Source organism: Tetrao urogallus (assembly GCF_951394365.1).
Source record: "Tetrao urogallus genome assembly, chromosome: 1".
Taxonomy (NCBI): Eukaryota; Metazoa; Chordata; class Aves; order Galliformes; family Phasianidae; genus Tetrao; species Tetrao urogallus.
This window is the reverse complement of record NC_136813.1, coordinates 180978913-180998869: the sequence shown is the minus strand read 5'-3', so window position 1 is coordinate 180998869 and position 19957 is coordinate 180978913. Positions and strand designations below refer to the sequence as shown.

General features: G+C 39.5%; 1 protein-coding gene across 1 annotated transcript in view; it reads right to left on the bottom strand.

Moving 5' to 3' along the window:
• RELN (reelin) overlaps window positions 1–19957 on the bottom strand; it is a gene marked incomplete at both ends in the record, with an annotated part of 268207 nt that overhangs the window by 221272 nt on the left and 26978 nt on the right. Inside the window, one exon of the mRNA XM_079534561.1 lies at window positions 3571–3681. Coding sequence (XP_079390687.1) covers window positions 3571–3681 — 111 coding nt within the window. The remainder of the gene's footprint in view (window positions 1–3570; window positions 3682–19957) is intronic.

Sequence of the window (19957 nt, the reverse complement as noted above, 5' to 3'; positions counted from 1 at the left end):
TTCTTAGAGCAGGGAGAGCTCGGAATCCACTGTCTCTACCACAGAACACAGAATCTGTATATGGTCTATAGGCCCTTTTAAATTTAGCTTAAAAGGTTAATGTATATATGACTGCTATTATAAAATTACTTGTTTATTCTACACTTTTTAAAATGTAAACATCAGTGTAATGATAAATTACGATTCACATAAAATTAGACATATTTTGGCTTAACTACAAAGGCTTACATTTTCTGTAATGAGGACAGATTCAGGTTCTCAGTTGAGGGATTATGCTGTAATCTCCTTTAGTAGAAGAAATGATACTGTGCTCCCTGCTTTCAAGTGCATATAGTTTTGGAGGAACCTAGTTGCATTCTTGCACTTATCCAGGTTAGATCCCTCTAGCCACCCCCAGCACCACTGAGCCTTAATCTCATTTGCAAGCCACCATTCTCATCAAAACTGACCACTGCATTTGGATCTTCCGAACATGTTTTTAATTGCTGCTCTTTCCTACTTTTCTGTAATATTTTTTCAAGAAGTCTAGCAGTGGCCATATGTACATCCCACCCTACATGTGGCAGAGTAGCCTTGGTGGGCTGATAAGCACTCAGTGCAGTTACCATGTCCCATGCAGTAGAAAAGAGGCAGAACACCAGCAAGGGCCCTCAGGCTCAAAAGAAGGGAAGGGAAGGGAAGGGAAGGGAAGGGAAGGGAAGGGAAGGGAAGGGAAGGGAAGGGAAGGGAAGGGAAGGGAAGGGAAGGGAAGGGAAGGGAAGGGAAGGGAAGGGAAGGGAAGGGAAGGGAAGGGAAGGGAAGGGAAGGGAAGGGAAGGGAAGGGAAGGGAAGGGAAGGGAAGGGAAGGGAAGGGAAGGGAAGGGAAGGGAAGGGAAGGGAAGGGAAGGGAAGGGAAGGGAAGGGAAGGGAAGGGAAGGGAAGGGAAGGGAAGGGAAGGGAAGGGAAGGGAGCACGGGGGTGGAGAGATCCTCCAAAACACAGTCTCAGGGAAAGCTGTGAATGATGTCAAGAGTATCAGTGACGATATGGCTTAAAAAAGATGGAGATGACAAGCAGGAATGAAGCCTTAAGGGCAACAGTTAAGGACGTGGCAAGGGGTCCCAGATACGCACCCCCCTGATCAGGACATCAGACTGGAAATGATACCAGAGAGATGTCATTTTGGATATTTATTTTATCAAAGGGATCATACAGAGATAGAAATACTGTTCTTAAAAGTTAGATTTAAGGATCATTTATTTACTAAAAATCATCACAGCTTGGCTTGTGAGGTTTCCGGTATGTATTTAAGCTTTATCCTGGTTCCACTTTTAGCTTTACAATTTTAGTTTTACCTTTGTCTGAACCCAGATAATGGTTTAGCTTTGGACAAAAGATGAATAATTAAGACAACTTTTAAGTTCCATCCCCCAAAAGCTGACTCACTTCCCCCTAGAAGAGTTGTTAGAAAGTTTCCCAAATAAATATTTCAGGAAGTTTCATGTTAGTATAATCCTCCAGAGGAAGCCAAGAAGTATTTATTTGGCTACATAATATATAATGAAAAAGAAAAAAATTCCCAACCTTTATAATTAAACCTGCTAGTATTAACATTTTATCATTTTTCTTCAAAGGTTCTTGATGTGGTTAACTGTGTTAACTGAGAGTGGTTGTGTCTCCATTAAGTGAATTCCTAAATAAGATGATTAAAAGATAACTGAAGCTACTTGTGGAAAAAAAGGGCAGATCTGTGTATGTTGGGAAGACTTCATAGAGTGGGGGGAGACTGGAATGTGATGATAATCTCATGTGACATCCCGAGTAACGTGGACAGAAGCATTTCAGTGCTATTTTTGCAATGGAAAAAGAATATTCTTCCTTACATTGTAAGCAGCTACTATCAACCCAATTTCAGAATATTGCTATCCTTGTACTTTTAAAGGCCCATCTTAGCCCACCACCAATTCTATGCTAAGCCATATAAGTCTTTGGCTTCTGATTTCTGAATCTTATACAGTTCCCAGCTTTAGGAAAAAAAATCATTTCCAGCAAGCTGAGTCTAACCTGAACATCACGATCACTTGCTGGAAAGGAGGAGCAGCTTCTTCGCTAATTAGGAATGATGACACAACAGATGGATCTAGGCTTGAAAAAGTACTTTATGTTTGTGTCAGAAAATGAAACAATGCCTTTCCTACCTATTAGTATATTCAACTATTTGTTACATATGGTGGAGACTACTCTCTCTTTCTACTGCAAATTGTAGATTTTAAAATATTGTAAAGTTTTGAACTACCAAATTATTTTAAATGCAGATCATATGTGTGTTAAATGTTCTTCAAAAGAGGCCAGCCTTCTCAGCTCTCACTGCAGAGAGCAGTTTTCCATGCTGGGAGCCATCAGTACGTCATGCATTGAACATGCATAGAAATTTAAATTCAAAAGCTATTGTCTTCACTGTTGCCTTCATCTTTCCTTCACTGTTTATTTCTTACTGTTACTGCAAAGACACACACAAGAGCATAAGCTCTTCTGAAACCTTCAAATCATTTTTTTTTCAATATATATGTAAGCATAGGAGCTAGTGAAAAAAAAAATTCAGATTTTTATTTAAAATGCTGCATTCACAGGGGCAGAGCCCTTCTCAAGCTATTCCTCACAGTTTTAAATAATGTGCTACTTGTAACGTGAGCTCACTTACTTCACACTATTTCATTTACAAGAAAGCATACATCTGATGTATGACACTCAGGCCCTAGGAAATTTTATATGAATTGTTACAAAGAAAATTACAGTGAAGGATTATCGCTACTGGATATCATTAAAGTATCATCCAGATAAGAAGACCAATGTGAAAGGTGAAAATGTGCAGATTAGATCTACTAGTGTTGCCTTCCTCCTTCAGCACAGATGATAACAGTTCTGTGAGGCTAATAAAAACTATTGCCAAATAACAACCTGTCTACACAATATATAGTGGCAAATAACTTGCGGAAATTCAGAAGAGAGTTTTCAAAGCAGTTGTTCTTAATGCAGCTGGCCTGGCTTCTGCCACTGAACAGAACTTGAAGTGTGTAACTGTTCATGTACTGTAACTATTTTTCCCATATAGAAAATATTTGGTTATACAGAATACATTGACAGCATTCTGGTTTTAAGGAAGACACTATTGTTAAGTGAGTGGAAAAAGTAGACTAGCATTGAGCTGAATCAGTTTTTCAGTTCAGTGTTAGACACTTGGAAGTAAATGTGTAAGTTCATAGCAAATGTCACTCCATTTAGAAATGACTGTTTTGAACACAACAACTGCTGAAGTTTTCTCTCTTAAAATTATCATAATTTGGTCAGTACCTGGTCAGTATCAGAGTTGAACAAAGATGAAGAAAGTAGAGGAGTAGAGGAAGAAATCCAAGTAAAAGTGCTTAAAAGTCACCTTGGAGCCTCATCTCATTGACTATAGCTGACTTCCATGTATTCTTGGTTACTGAGTCTAAATTAACTTGTGTCAGTAATTGCGTTGTTATTGATATCCTCTGGAGGATCAGTTATTCCTTAGCTTTGGCTGCAGATCATGAATTCCTTCAGACTTACCAAATCCAAAAGCACTGGAACCACCAACACTCTGGGAAGCCTGAACACTGGTAGAGGTGTAGAGCCCAGTCACCAGTAAGCCATCAAAGAAGGTACTTGTCGAAATAGTCACTGAAATGAGAGAAATAAAATACGTGTAATTATTTACAAGTGGTATTTTAAATCTTACTATGAGGAGACTCTTGTCATTTAATTAGATACTGGCTACACTTTCCGTACAGCAAATTTGCCTATTTCTCCCAATTCTTATGACACTTCAGTGACTTTAAATTGGCTTTCCATGTAATTTTCCCAAACAACTTGCTCAGCATTCAAGCTGTGAGTGCCAAATTTCAGTATGCACTCTTGCAACTTCCTCAGGGTTTACTTAAAGAAAATTGACTGTTTTAGAGGTAAATGACAAGCATTTATTGGTGCTTGACTCAGCTTCTATTCCTGAATGAATCATAAGTCATGTACCAGTAATCATCTACAGCAGGAATCAGGCACAAATTGAGCATTACAACAGCATCTGAATATCTGAAGAGTGGTGGTGGCCATCTCTGTTGGGGAAGCTCCCTTTGCTAGCAGCAAAAGCTATAATATAAGCTAAGTATAACATAGAGACTAAATGCACAATAAGTTAGTAAAACATCATTGTAATATATGGATTATAAGCAATTGTCAAGACATTAAAATGTAGTAAAAGCAATTACATTGGATTGGCTTGTTACCGATACTGTTATCAAACATTATGGTATTGAATGCATAAGTTATTGGAGAAGCTGAGTCATTATAAATTATATGCATTTAAATAACTCATGAGTGTATTTCAAAGACATTTTTACATAGTAACAGTAAAGTAATAATCCAAATAACATGTACAAGTAACAAGATATTCCTTGTTAAAACTGACAGTGCTTGCAATACCTATTTCTTATAAACACTAATTCTCACGTTTTTATTTTGCTATCTTTCATATTATATAGCTGTACACATACTACCAGCTTCAGTAGTTCTATCCTGGAAATATCTGAACTATTAAGTGATGGGTTTTTCCAGAATATACAGGCAATATTTTCTATGGTCAGAATAACCTCACTGACTTCCCTCAGCAGCACACAACCTTTTTTGCATTAATATAATATTAATATAATATTAATAATCTCCTGTCCATAATTACCTATACTGTTTTTTTTGCATTCTACCTCTAAATTGAAAATCAGAACAAGGAATATTTACAAAAAATATGGATTGTGTAGCTTTACAATTAAATATATTTTCTTCTCTTTTTTCTCCTGACTGTCTATCTAAAATAATCCTTTTCTACATTATTTGTTATAAATCTCGACACATATTTATTTAAATATGGATATTTGCCAATCTAAGGCTTAGCCTATGTGATTTTTTTTTTAATTTATTTTTTGTTAAACTATATAAATTAGCAAGGACAAAGAACATGCGAGGAGATCCACACAAAAATATTTCCCTGATGAAGAAGTGCCCCATAACTTGGAGACATGTACACCAAAGATGCATCAAGACCCTATTTGCCATCATGGTTCTGCTTGCATACTTTAATCCTTTCTTTTTCTCTTTTTCCTCTTAATACCTAGAGATAAGTGCTTGACAGGATCTCTGATGAACTTCAACCTCTCCCTACACCATATTCCCCCTCCTCCTACTGCTCTGTGCTCTGGTGCTTCACACACTGGTGACTGGATGAGGAATGGACTCACAGTGCTGTGAGTTTGAGCGTATACATCCAAGCAGCAATGAAATACACGCAGCAGTGAAACTTTTTCTTGGCCCAAACACTCATCCAGGGTTTCATCCAGGCTACATGTTTGCTTAAATTTACTACTACATATCCACAGAACACGCAAACACTGGTGGTAGGTAGCTTTGTTCTGAGCAGAAGAGCAATATATACCACACTCAATTTATTCTTTAACTCTTTATATTTAATTACTTTCCTTCTTTTTATTATTTGATGGTATACTGAATAATTCTCAAATCCAACTTTTTGCTGCCAGGACTCCAAATTTCAGTGTTTTATTATACACATTTCCCCTGAAAGCAGATAGCAGCTTCCTTGAGCAATATGCTCAATTTTTTTTTTTTACAAAGTCATCTCCTCTAAGGTATATGTTAAATGAGCAACAAAAGCAATTAGACTTTTAGAAAATAAAAGAAGTATTATGGAGGGAAGAAGAAAATCAAGCAAGCAAACAATGAATTCTTCCTTTCTTTGATGATGAAGTGGTGAATAGCGCAGAATATTCTCTCTTCCCTTTGTGCTTTTAAAGCAACAAAAAGACAAGACATATGTTGAAAAAATATGCCTGTGCATTATTTCTGAAGACTTGGCAAAACAGTCAGCAAAAAGCATTCATAGAAGGGCACTGGGCCAGTACTTTGCTGCCATTTTGTTTCCCCGTGGGGAAGCATCTTATTCTTTTCTGAATAGGATATAATGCAAAACCCTACTGGGAACAGGTGACCAGTTTCTCTGGGAAAGAAGTGATATTTTACAATGCCTGTATTTGATTTTGGACATATTCATGTGATTGTCAGCCCTCATTTTACATGAGCATGTAATAGGTCAATTTTTATTGTTGAAAAATTTCCAACACAGTATGGCTCCCTCATTAAGCCTCTGGGAAACCACACAATGCCTATAGCACATTTTTTAAAAACAGAGCACTAGGCTGTTATTATACACGTGTCATACATTTCAGAATAATTTCATAGTCCCTCAAGAAGAAAAAAATTAATCTTGACAATCTCAATGATGATTTTTTTCTCTATCCAGTAGTGAAATACATCAGGTTCCCATAAAATGAAAGAAAGCACACGCAGTGCCAAGCGCTAACGACCAAGAGCAGCAAAGCTGTGCTAATGCACAGCCCAGCAACAGGACTGCAGCTTTATGTCAAGAGTAGGGCTTGACTGAGGACTCCCTCTTTCCCCTTTCAAGATGAACAGAAATATTTGTGTGAGATCTCCTCCACCAGGCATTATCTGCCTGTACCCCAGCTCACACCACATGCAGTTGATGCCAAACATCCGGTACTTTGGAAGCAAGGAGCAATGCAAATGCCGTCTTGGACCTTGGGCAACATATGGAGGGGCAGCATCTGGAGAAGCACCAGGCTCTGGGTGCACAGTGATCAGGAGAGGGCTGGCACAGCCCCCTACCCACCCGGCAGCACCTGTGGGCACACAGCTACAGCAGCCCCAAACAAGTCTCTAGACAGCTCTGTGAAATGGCTGCCCTCAGATAACCAGTGATGGGGACTGAGAATATCTTCCTGTGAATGATGTTCTCAAGGCTCAGATCGGCAACAGCATGCTGCGAATATTGGAGGTCGCACTGATAACTGCTACTTTAACAGTTACCCAATATTATCAGTCATAAGGCTCTATTTTCAGATCCTGAGATCTTTGCCAATTTTACCCTTCGGAGTTTTGTTGGGTTTTTTTAATAATAATCATTTTTAACGGTGTCTGCTTCATACCAATTTAAAGATTTGAAGAAGAAACTTCAGTCAAAACACTTCATTTATTTCTGAGATGAGGTTAGAGAAATAGGTTGTGTTACCCCAGCTGAAAAAATTGCAGTGTCCTTCATTCCCATCAGCTCCTTCTCCTCAAAGCTGGGAACTGACATGTTGAAAGGGTATGGCCTCGGTACAAGAGCTGTCCTCCAAGTTAGAAGTTTCTGGAGATTGTATCCTCATTAGAACTCTCAGAACACTTTCTGATTTGAGTGCTTATTAACAGACGCTGGAAAAAAATCTGTGAAAGATCTTTCAACCTGGCAACCCTGCCTTGTTGGAGCAGGAGAGCTTCCTGGAGCTTTCAGCTCCAGCCATGTTTTGATCTTGGAAGTTTCTTAGTGTTTTTAAGCAGAAAGTCGTAGCTGCTGGTTGGAAAGAAAGTGGGAAAGGGAGGGATCTTAACCAAAAGTCTAAACCTTCTAATAAGAAGATACCAATTCAGCAGAATCTCGCACTTCAAAAAGCTGGAAAATGTGCAAAATGTCTCAAGATTGAAGTTGCCTCCAAAGTTTGACCCATATTATCCCCAGTAACCTTAAGTCAGGAAACACAAAAGCAGATCTGAGGACAGGAGGACAGTGCATGAACTGGGATGGGGATGGTGGTGATGCCGGGACAAGTGCAGACAATAAGGGAAGAGAAGGCTTTGGAGAAGTACTGAGAAATGATGGGTAAGAGGGGACCATGGCTGAATAATGCAGCACAGAGAAGGTGAAAGAAAGGAGTAGATGGGATCTGTAACTGTGGCCTGGGAACACCAGTGGACAAGTTCAGTACTGGGGACACGCACGTGACTCAGGGAAGAGATATCTGCCGCTCCACCTCCTGAATCAGATGAACAGTGCTTGAATAAAAAGGGTCTGCCCCAGAGGGGTATGTGCACGGCCCCGAGCTGATGGAGTTCAAGGAGCGTTTGGATAAAACCCTCAGACATAGGGTTTGAATTTTGGGTGGTCCCATTTGGATCCAGGAGTTGGACTCAATGATCCTCATGCGCCCTTTTGAACTTCAGATATTTATGATTCTAATGATGAATAAAAAATGTTCCAGTCCATGAATCACGTGGTTAGAAATGCATACGTTAGGTGGATGACTTCAGTTTATTTTAAAAGCTGAGAAAACAGCTCCATGAAAACAGCAGTATTTCAGGAGAAATACCACAGAAGTATCCGCTGGTGCTCCCATGCCCTGCCCTCCTTTCTGCACAATGGCTGCAGCCTTACAGCCTTTACAGAGAACGCTATTTCTGAGAATAGCAAAGGCCCCTGCCCAGCTTCCTATCCACACACACACTGTAGGTGACTGCTGAACACACCCCCAAATGCTCAGCACATACACACTGCTATGCTCTCCTTGAGGCACACAGACCAGCCAAGCGAGCATGCAGGCCTGGTCCTGCCCCTGGGGAAAAGCAGGTGGTACTTCATGGGGGAGAGGAACCAACGCAGCCCCTTCTCTCTGCAGACTCCTCACTTCCCACAGCTGCTCCCGCCAAGCATGTGCTTGGTGCCCTGTGGGACGGCAGCAGCAGTGCCAGAGGCAATGCCATGGGCTGACATGGCTCTGGAAGCAGCCAGGGGAAGGGGGGTGGAAGAGAGGCTGCTGCACCACAGGTGGAGGGAGCAGCACAGCAGGAGAGACAAAGCAGGGTTTGAAATGCCGTCGTTTTCAGGTATTTCTAAGAAGCGCAGGCTATTACGAACATCGTGTTTGTTGCCTTTTCAGTGTCACATGCTACATAATATATAGTACTACTGAAATCTATTAATCTGTTTAAGCAATTGCATACTTGCCTTCTGTTCACTTCAGGGACCAAGTGTCTGTTCTAAGATGTGGCTGTATTTTGATAGATATTCTAAATACTTGAAATAGTGACAAGGTATCTAAACTATAAAGGCAGAAAAACTGCTAGATGGACAAACGGGGTCATCCCAGACCATCACATGGTGCTGATTAGTTGTACTGAATTTCACTGGTCTCTGACATTGGCTAAATGCCACTTGAGAGGGCTGATATATACAGAAATTCCACTGAATTTGCAGCTCCTGTAGATGACAATCACCAAGCTCAAAGAGGAATAGATGTACAATGCAGATATGACACACAAAACAGCACAGGCAAAGATTTAAGAGTTCAAATGTGGGTTTTAAAAAGACAAGAATATTTGTAGCCCCCTTTATATTTCTTATGAGTGAAGTCATACAGACTTTGCTACATGATGTATAAGACTGCAATTTTCTAGTCCACGAAGAAAATAGAAAACAAGCTGACTATGAGAAATGGGATAACCACAAACAACATGCTTCCCAAAATGAGACTTTCCTGCATGAAAGCAAGGAGAAAGTTCTTACAAAGGTCAAAAGTATTTTCCTCTAATACTGTAATATTACATCACTGCATACCTAGGCCATGGTTGGAAACTTTCCTCTTAGACTATAGAGTTATTTTGAAGCCTTTCAGGTTTTTTTGTTTTGTTTTTTCAAAAAATACATCTGTCTCAATGTAATATAAATCAGGTACGCCATGGTTCCATTCAGAGAGGCTGCTCATCCTTCATGATGCCACAGCTATCACAGCAACTACAAAAGAAAATGACATCAAATCCAGCAAAAGCTGCCAATGCCACAATGCATGTAGAACCAAGCAGAGCTTGAAACCTCTGCAGCAGTCAGCAGTGGGAAAGCAACCCGAGGGCATACAACCACTCTATCTCATACTCTTGCATACAGACACTGATTCACTTGAAGGACTCAAAAGATGAAGAACAAGCTCCTGTGCAAATTGGAGGATTCTCTGATGAGAACAGCAGGAGACTCCAACCTCCAAATCTCATTTCTAATGTTGGCAGATCCAACATTTGCCTAAATTCTGCCCATGGCACCCCTGCAGGCACTTGGTACATGGCATGCCAAAAGGGTGACAGCAGGCACACTAAATCTAATGCACCTTCTCCAGCCAGCACTCCTTAGCAAGACCTCTCTGCCTAGCATTTAGCAACAGTTATGGTCACACCTCCTGAAAACAACTGCTATATCATGTGCCACCACCTCATACAAGAACATCTGGTGCTCCGCATTCTCATGGCTGCAAAAGGCAGCAGCTCGCTGCAGTGAGCAAAAGCTGCAGAAGAGTTTCCCTCCCTGCTCAAGTGGATTCTTTCCTTCAGTGGCTCTGGTGGAGCAGGGGCTGGACCTGACAAAGCCCAGAGGCACCTTTCAGCCTCAGGCATTCTATGATCCTGTTAGTCATTTGATACCAAGTACAGGCCCAAGTGTAAATCCATCCCAATACATAGTACTGCCTTAGAGGGCACAGATAACACTGAGCCCAAATCCTTAATATCAGACCGCCCTCTGAAACACCAATTACAGATGAAATTGCTCAAAAGAAGAGAATGAGCTCAGATGCCTGCTCTAAAGGCACAGTGCTCAGACAGTGCAGTGACAAGCAATCTATGGATACTCAGGTAGAGTTTTCGAGGTGTGCATTTGTAAATAAATTGTGAAGTGAACATTGTTATGAGAATTAAGAATCTTTATGCGGCTAATTCCACTCAGAACTGTATTAGTAGAAATGAAGGAATTAAATAAATTGACAGTGACAGAAACTAACCTTTATTCAAAAGAGATACTTCAAAAGAAACCCAAATCCAGTTACTCATTTACGCAAAAATTTCAAATACAAATGCCAGATAGACACCTAAGGACACTGTGAATCATCGAGCTCCACTCCATCCAGCAAAAACAAAAGCAGAAAAGCCATGGGATTCTTACTCACACTGGTTATGATTTTCCCTGTGTAGGTGGGAGAAAGCAAAAAAACCACATTTTTGCATGGTGAAATGCACAAACATAGGTGAGTGACAGAACTTGTACAACTGAAAATGCTCTCATTTATGTAATGGTTTTCTAGAGCCCCCAGCAGCACAGTGAGGTTACAGCAGAAGCCCAGTGAACCTTCCTCGGCAGTGACAGCAAACAGAGCAGCACCTCTAATATGTGATGATTCATCAATGGCTCCAGTTACCAACAAGGCTAGGGAGGAGAGAAGTAAATTGCACTGCTTTTGTGCCTTATTCTAGACAGCTTAACATCACAAGTGGTTTGTATTTTGCTTTGCATTACTTTACTGGTTTCAATAGTTCTTCCTAATATTCCATCAAACCTCCTTCTCTCAATTTCTTCCCTAAATTGGTAATAAGCAATAGAGAACTGAAAATAGATTGCAGATGTGTGGCGAGATGTCAGTAACATGATATAAAGAGACATCATTTGTCAACAATGCACAGAGAAGCCTATCAGTCCTGTGAAAGAACCATTTGCAGAGATACCACTAATAGCATCTTTTTGAACATTCCTAGCAAGACAGTACTAATGACACCAGCAGCAACATGAGCAAAGTTTATTTTTATATTCCTAAACTATGAAGAATTGGTCAAATTCTTTAAAGAGTCTGAAATGCTTCAGAGCCCGCATTTCTCCAGGAATGAAGAGTCCAATGCTGACACCTGCCAACAGCCACAGGTGGAGTCCGAAATCAGAAACGCCTAAGTTCTCATGCATCAAAATCCCTCACTTAAATTTCTGTCACAATAAATACCTGAAGATCTGTTTCTGACTATATCCAAAGCCACCAGGAACATGGCCAGGCTGAGCAGCGAGGTGCTTCATTCCAGCTGGCATGGAAAAAGCAAACACACCAGCACAGCCCAGAGAGGGATCAGGCCGGCCGCTGCCAGAGCAGCCTTTTTCCTAGCCAGCAGATGGGTAATTAAGGCTCTCATTTAGGAAAGAGGATTCAAATTGGAATTTACCAAGTGAAAATCTTAAAACATATTAAACCCCACTGTTAGTGCGGCCCAACCACTGTCCCTGAGCTGCAAACATTGCATGCTGTAAGGGAAAAATTAGTATTGGCAGCCACAGTGAAAGGCTTGTTTTCTATTCCTGTGTAGGGACAGCCTTGTTAAGAAGGGGGAGATCTAGGTTTCAGTCAGTGGACCAGTGAATATGTGCTACTGCTATATAAAGCTCCTGAGAACATCACATCTATTTATGTCACCCGTTTAGCCTGTAAATCTCACCCTAATGTAGATGTCTAAAACAGGCCAGATGAATCACACTCAAGAAATGCCTGTTTCTCTCCAACTGTAAAGGGAGCCTAGACTGTAAAGCTCAGCTCTAGATGCCAGCACTGAAGATGCCCAACTGAGATAAGTCCCACTGAGAGCCACACATAGAGGGTAACTTAATTACCCAACATCTATTCAGATGTCCAACTATTGCCCAGAAGAGTGGAAGCTAAAGAGCCTGAGTAGCATCCCCATGCCCAAAGCTCACCCGAGGACACCAGAGTCAATGACTATCTTTATCTTTTCTCTGGTGCTATGCCAAATATATCAGCAGTGCTTAGCAACTGAACAAGAATTAGCAGTACTGAGAAGCTCCAAAGCATATCAGCAAACACCAATACTCCATCTGATAACTCGTAGGGCCCTGAACAATATTAATGATGTCGGGGCAGTAAAAGCAATAATCTGGATGTGAAGCAAAATCCGTTTCACAAAATCATACATCAGCTATGATGTCTCTAAAAATGGTTTCTGGCAGAAGTTGGCAGCAGTCAAAATGGAAACACTGACTTACACTGCACACTATAACCAAAACAAGAATGATTGTCTAAGTACTATTTTCTCTAAGACTTCATGAGGATGGTCATGTATAGTTCTAGTTCAACACAAAATCAATCATATTACTTGTTAAAATGCACCTCTGTGCAACAAAATGTTAATATGAAAGTTTGTGGTATGACATAACAGCCAGCCACATGCACTGCAACAGTGTGTAAATGATAGTTGGACTTAAATAATTATGACACCCATTTTGCCAGTCGTAACACATTATTTCTGTTACCTAGTGCTCCAGTGGCAGATGGGAAGCTCACCAGTCATTCCTAGACATCCTGACCTACAAAGGGTGACACTGGCCAGGAGCTGAGCCCAAGCTGCTCCCAGGCAGAGGGGCTGGAGGTGGTGCATCGTACCAGTGGCCACAGGCAGCCTCTCTGGAGCAGCCAACTAAAAGCCACTACTTTGAGTCCTCTAAATGTTGAAAGTGGCTTGATGATTTTAAAATATAAATCAGTTTCTAAAAAATTCTTCTGTCAGCTTCCAATGTGAAACTAGTTTTTCAGTAGAATTACAGGAACAGAAGGACAATTCTTCACTGACACCTAATTACATCCATGGGAATAGGAACAACAGACTTCCAGTGACACTGGTGCGGTTTGTGTAGGCAAAAACCAGTCAAATATGCTAATCAAGATAAATCTTCTGGAGATTATAACACCTTGTGCATAACAAATGCTAGATGTTGGAAGAGTTCTCTGCCCTTATTCAGGAGCCACTTACCTCCTTAGTAAGTATTGAATTCAGATTTTGTCATGATTCTACAAAATGGGCCAACTTAAGGTTTTTCTTAAAAACACATTACAAATTATCTTTTTTTTTACCTTAGCTTGGGAATATTAACCTCTGTTTTGAAGCATAACCTTATTTTTCATGCCTTTCAAGTTTACGTGAGGTTCCCTGTTTGATACTCACACATGAAAATTTCATATTGTTGGCTGTGCTCTCAATAAATTATTTAAAAGGTCTGAATATTAGTGCAGCATTCAGATTTTCAGAGAGTTTGGTAAATCCCTTTATTCTGCCATTCTCTGAAGAAAAAAACAATCATTCAATACACAACTAATATTAGCATTTAAAAAAAAAATTAAGGTTTGTTTGAAAGAGAACAAGTATTCTTTTCTAATGGGAAATTATTATAACTCAGTGGTATCTGAGCATTTGCAAGAATTTTCATTTTAGTTTTAGCTAAGGAGGCACGCCAACTAAAACCAAGCTGTTGAAAATGTTTACCTTAGGCTAAAAGAATACAAATCCTGTTATAGACACAGAAATTATGATTATCATAAGCAAATAACAGGGAAGTGCATGAGTTTGAATGACACTGGAGAATTAGGAAATATCTTTAAATTAAAATAGACACATGCAGTGTTCTTTCTCAAATACTCATCTGTAATATAAAATGTAACCATAGATAAATATGACAGAGCTCTATCTTATCCTGAACATCCTGAAAGAAATTCTCTACTGATAGTCTCCTCCAATTACATATTCTTATGGATTTAAAAGCAATAAAATGCCAATTTCATCCTTGCTTTAGAACTTTGTTAACCTGCCCTAGAAACATATTGAGACCCTGGACATAACCCTCTTAAGGCCTGCGTGCTTAAAGCATGTAAATAATATTTATGCAAGTCCTAATATACTGAAAAAATTACATTGGCACGTTAGAACGTTTAATAACTGTTATCTGGAGCCAGTGAAAATGTGACAATGGTTGTAAATCCACAGAAACTCTTTCGGCCATTTTTAGTTTTGTCCAAAACTAGGTTTTTGGAAGACACCCTACAGAGCAGTAGATGCATATCAGTGCATCTTTAGCCAGTGAGAAAAACCAAGCGAGGATGCCAAAGTTTGCTTCAGCTGCAGAAAGAGAGGTGCCTTTGAGGCACTCCGAGGAGAACACAGAAAGGCAGCAAGTACAACACAGGCCCATCTGGCTGTACAGGGTTTCTGTATGGACACTGTATGGTGTCACAAATGGCATCTTTATTTTTAGAGAAATGAATTATCTCACTGAGCTGGTCAAAAGTCACTTCCAGCTCATTGTCCTGGCCCCATCCAGCTATCTGCTGGTACTCCCCTCTATGTGTGCTCCCATACCTTGGTAAGAGGGTTGTGATGTATTAGAGTCACCAAAGAACCATCAAACTGTCCATTTAAATAATTGTATTTGTACTTTTACAGCTGCAGATACCAAGGAGCTCCATTGTTTAGCTACGTAATACATGAAGATGTTTTTATTTTTTATGCTCTCTGATCTTTAAATTCCTGTATTTTCAGTAATGGCAAAATGTTTTCATTCTATCAACAGCGTTTAACATTTATGGACATCTTTCATCTTATCTTTAACCATTTCTTTTCATAAGTTGAGGAAACTGCAGTTCTGCATGACATGGAAAGTTGTTCCCTCTCTCCCAGCTCTTAGTTTTAGGCAAGTAGATCTGCCCCTAACAGCAAAATATGATGATATCATTTATTCCTTTCCTCATTGTTCTGAAGATTTTCCTTTTAAAAAAAAAAAAAAAATTTTTAACTTGTGCTCAGCTCTGAGGTAATATGTTTTGAGATTCATTCCCAGAATGCTGTGCCATCTGCTCAGCACTATTTTTCACTGTGTCCTCGCCATTTTTGCAGTAACAGTGAGCTTTATAGTTGAGAGCCCTGGGCAGTGTGGTACATAATGTTGTTACCTTGCTACTAAGCTCCCATGATTGCTTTGACCACGCTTTGCGTCAGACACCAGAGGCCATGACGAGGACAATTCTGACATCAGCTTCTGTTCTCTCTCCTCACACGGGATTCCTTGAGTACAGTAACCCAGGTGAAACCTGGCATACTGTTATAATGAGATTATCAGTGAGACTGAGAGACAGCATTTCTGTTTATCTTCTTTAAAACAGAGCAGTGACTGAAATGCAGTGAGACTTGCTGAGATTCATAAGCATGAGTAGGACGAAAATACATGATGTTGATTATTAAGGGAAATGGATACAAGAGTTTAAAAAATATGATTTAATTTTACGTGTGATTCATACAACAAAATAACTCTGCTTAAGCAGAATCTCCCGCTCAGTTGACTATCTAAGGAGGACAAATAAAAGACAGACAATCCCCATCTGCGCCTACAGACTGGAACAATACTACAGAACAACTTACAGGTTGATTAGCATTTTAACTTAGTGTATACAGGGTGAAGCAAATGCGGATTCATGAAGGGAGAAGATACAGCATAGCACTAAATAGACAGTGGTATTTACACTGAATTTTGGCATACAAGTGATGAATGCACTGCAACAAACAGTTGTATAATCCTTTGACTATATATGGCACATCAATTTTGCCAGGTCAAATCAATTAAAAATATTTACTTCTAAAAGTTCAAATCAGAACAACATTGAGAAGAATCTGAAACATAACAAATGATTATTAGTCCCTTGACACCTAAAAACATATCTAAATGAAAATTGGGTCAAAGTGACAAAAATAATGTAATGAAGAAATAAAATTCCTAAAACGAGAGCAATAGTAAAGCTTAATGGCATCTGTTTCTCTTAGCTTTACGAATATGTGGCTAAATGGGTCAGAGGCAGCCATGATCACAGTAATACAATACATTTGCCTGTCCCTCACAGTATAAGTCATAGTGTGGCTTGTTAAAACTGGGCATGCCAAGCAATTAATGGCTGCCTCATGAATGGCAGGATTGTAGGTATATCATTTTACAGTCGGTATTTTGTTCTTTGTGTTAGGTTTGTTATAATGGTCAACTACTGAGCAAGAAGGATCGAGGGTCAGAACAGCAGGGCTGTGGCAGGTTGTGATTAGGAAGCAGTTGTCAGGACTCTGGGGGAAAATCCACAAAGTGCCTTCCTTCTAGTTTGCTCAGGCAGAGGTTTGGATCTGAAGATAAAAGGGGTCCTTTCCAGGCTCCTGTTTCTAGACAGTTTCTAACAGATGTTTTATCACCTTCAAACATTCATAAAAACCTGAGCCTAGCACTCTGGAAAAGTAACCAGTCAAGCCATCCACACAAAGAAAATAAAGTGCAGCATGACTTTTGTTGGATGAATTTGCCGTTATCATTTACTTGTTGCTAAATACTTTACATACACAGCTAATTCCCAAATGGTCATTTTAAATTCTTAAAAAAAAAAAAAAAAAAAGTAAAAAAAAAATGGCACAAGATGGTTCTTGTCCCTATTGTACACAACCATTCTACATAACACCCGTACAAATTCCCCAAGCAACTAACAGATTTTTAACAAATCAGTTCATGCTCTCTTTCCATGCTGAAATTCTTTCTGCTCTGCGCATCCCTGTGAAACAGATAAGTATTCACAGCCATGTCCCTGCTATGACTCATATCTTGTTAGAACAGAGACAGGCTCTTGGCTCTGTGGAAAAAAAATTCCCACAGCCGCCTGGCTTGGTTTTCTGCACGCCTGCAGCTCCCCGGGTTGTGCCACTGAGGTCTTCATGTCCCACAGGAGACAATTACTAAGAAGTACCTCCAGAATAAGTGATGTTCTGCATATTATTAAAGGAGGACAGCAAGGGCTGAAGCCATAAATAAGCCAACACTAACGTTTCAGTGTAGCCTTGACAGTTTTCTTGCAAGAAATCAGCTGCAAGACAGTATGTTGTAATGATATTACTCAGAGTACGCACATTTTAGGTGGAAACATGAGTCAGAGGGGTTGAATGGAGCTATGGTATACCTCATATTTAAGAGCTTTGGGTTGAAAGTGTTTGGCATAAAGTGTGTTCTTTGGCAGTAGAGAGTTTGAGGATGACTGACAAATGTGGTAAATGGGTGCGATGTCCTCTGTTACCATGCTGATCGATGTTTATTTGAGATTAAAAACTTCCTTCTTTCAACTCAGTTTGAAAAAGCTCAATAAGCACAGCTACTCCATGTCAAAGTCAGCTACCAGTCAAACTCAGATGTATGCCTACCACAGCTGCTCTCCTAGAGGAGAGGTGGTTCATAAGAGAAGGGACTGAATTGCCAAGATAACTTGGACTGGTCTCCTAAACAAGAAACCAAGATAGTTAAGAGCCACAAGAGCTAGCAGAGTTGTGCCAGAAAAAATGTGAACAGCTTTTCGTTTTCCTAGCCTTTCTTCTGTTTGGCAATTAAAATTTTAAAAGTAGAGAGAGCTTACTCTTTAAAGAGCGACAATTCTTCCTCAAATGTGGCAAAGTTACTCAAAAGTATTTTTCACAAATATCACTGATAAAATAAATGCAGTATTCTGGGAATGCGGTTAAATTCCCAGTCCTTCTTTACTCCTTGTTCCATTAAGTGATATATCTTTACACCATTAAATAACCATTAGAAAAAGCTCCCAGGGACACCAGCCACACACACCTTACCACAAGTGGTAATGCAGGCATACTAGCTGGTCTACATCTCAGCTAAATGTTGACATCCTTCTTCCAATCCTCCGTTTCAGTGTAAAAACATAAAAAGGCATTGCAATCATCATCATCTCAGGGATTATTAGAGTTCAGATGAAGGGTTGCCCTAGGCTGCAGTGACTCTAAGCCCAACATCTCTTTCCACAAACAACCACACTGCTTAAGTAGAAGGGAAGAAGAGAAAATAGCAGTCTCTAAACATAATGGCCTTTAAGGGGAAGCTCAGATTGGATATTACGAAAAATTTATTCTCTGAAAGGGTGGTCAAGCATTGTCACAGACTGCCCAGAGGCAGTGGAGTTGCCATCCCTGGAGATGGTCAGGAAACCGTGGATGTGACATTGGGGGACCATTGAGCATGGTGGGGACGGGCTGATGGTTGGACTAGATGACCTCAGAGGTCTTTTCCAACCTTAATGATTCTGTGATCTCAATGAACCAGGAAGAAATACCCTGATGTACCTTCATCAGCAAATACTGAGCAACTTATCAGTAGGAACATGTTGTTGAATACGGAAGAGAAACCAGTCTCCCCAGTCTTGGCTCAGCAAACAAGGTCTCTTTGAATTTGTATTACCTTGAGTAAAATCAGAAATTTTCTACTTATGTGAAGACTGTTCTTACCACAGATGCCTGAGGCTGGAACATTAGAGAAGCCACATGTTCTGAGAAAAAGATACCCCTGGGACATCTTCAAAGTGTCCTTCTAATTCAATAGTTAAAGCACACAGAAATGGCAGACCATTAAAAGTAGTTATACTATTTCATAGATCAAAGACCTATCTATAAAGGAATTAATTAAAGATAGATATAAGTAGCCTTCATACTGGAAACCACAAATTCAATATTTTCTTCCACTTTTGTCTTTGAATTCTCCAATTGATTAAAGGAATAACTGACATATGACCTGTCAGTGCTGCACAGGAAGGATGTGGAAGGAGAATCAGATAAGCAGAGGTTAGTATAGAAAGAGATATCTGGATTTGAGCTTGGCCTATTCATCAGTTGGGATCCTTTCTACACTTCACATGCAAAACATGTAATAGATGTCAACGACAGTCCACTGAAATAAATTTCAAAAAAATAAGGCGTTCTAGTAATCCTCAAAGACAAATGCATTCTTCTGCCTAAACAATCTAAGAAATTTGGACTTTGAACTTCTGATAAGTAAAACTTGTCCATAATCATTAGCAATAATTATGGAAATGCTAATACTATTTCAACATTTATTATCTCAGATATGTAGAGTTGAAATACTGAAGGATTTTTAAAAGATTGAAGGGTTTTTAAAAGACTGAAATGTTTAAAAATTCATAAATGATAAAGTGTTCTTATTTTGTTCTATGGAAATTAAATACTTTGATCTTCCAAAGAATTATTTCAGCTTGGCAATGAATATTTCAGTTGGTTTTTGTTTGTTTGTTTGTTTTTTTAACTGAGCAAAAAAGCTTAGGTTTAATTTGTATCAACATTTAACTGTGCTTTCCAAATATTTTGTGCTGAGTTCCCCCATCTCTACTGCTGTGTATCATGCTTTACAGTCTAGTTAATGTGTCCAACCGACTGAAAGTATAAAAGCAGCAAGATGCTAACTGCAGCCTTAGCAATACTAAGTAAGACTATATTACTATAATACTATTACTTAGTACTGCTCAGTAATACTATATGCCAAAGCAAGATAATGCAATTTAATCGTGAAGTCTCAAAGAACAAAATAACTATTTTTTCAACGAAA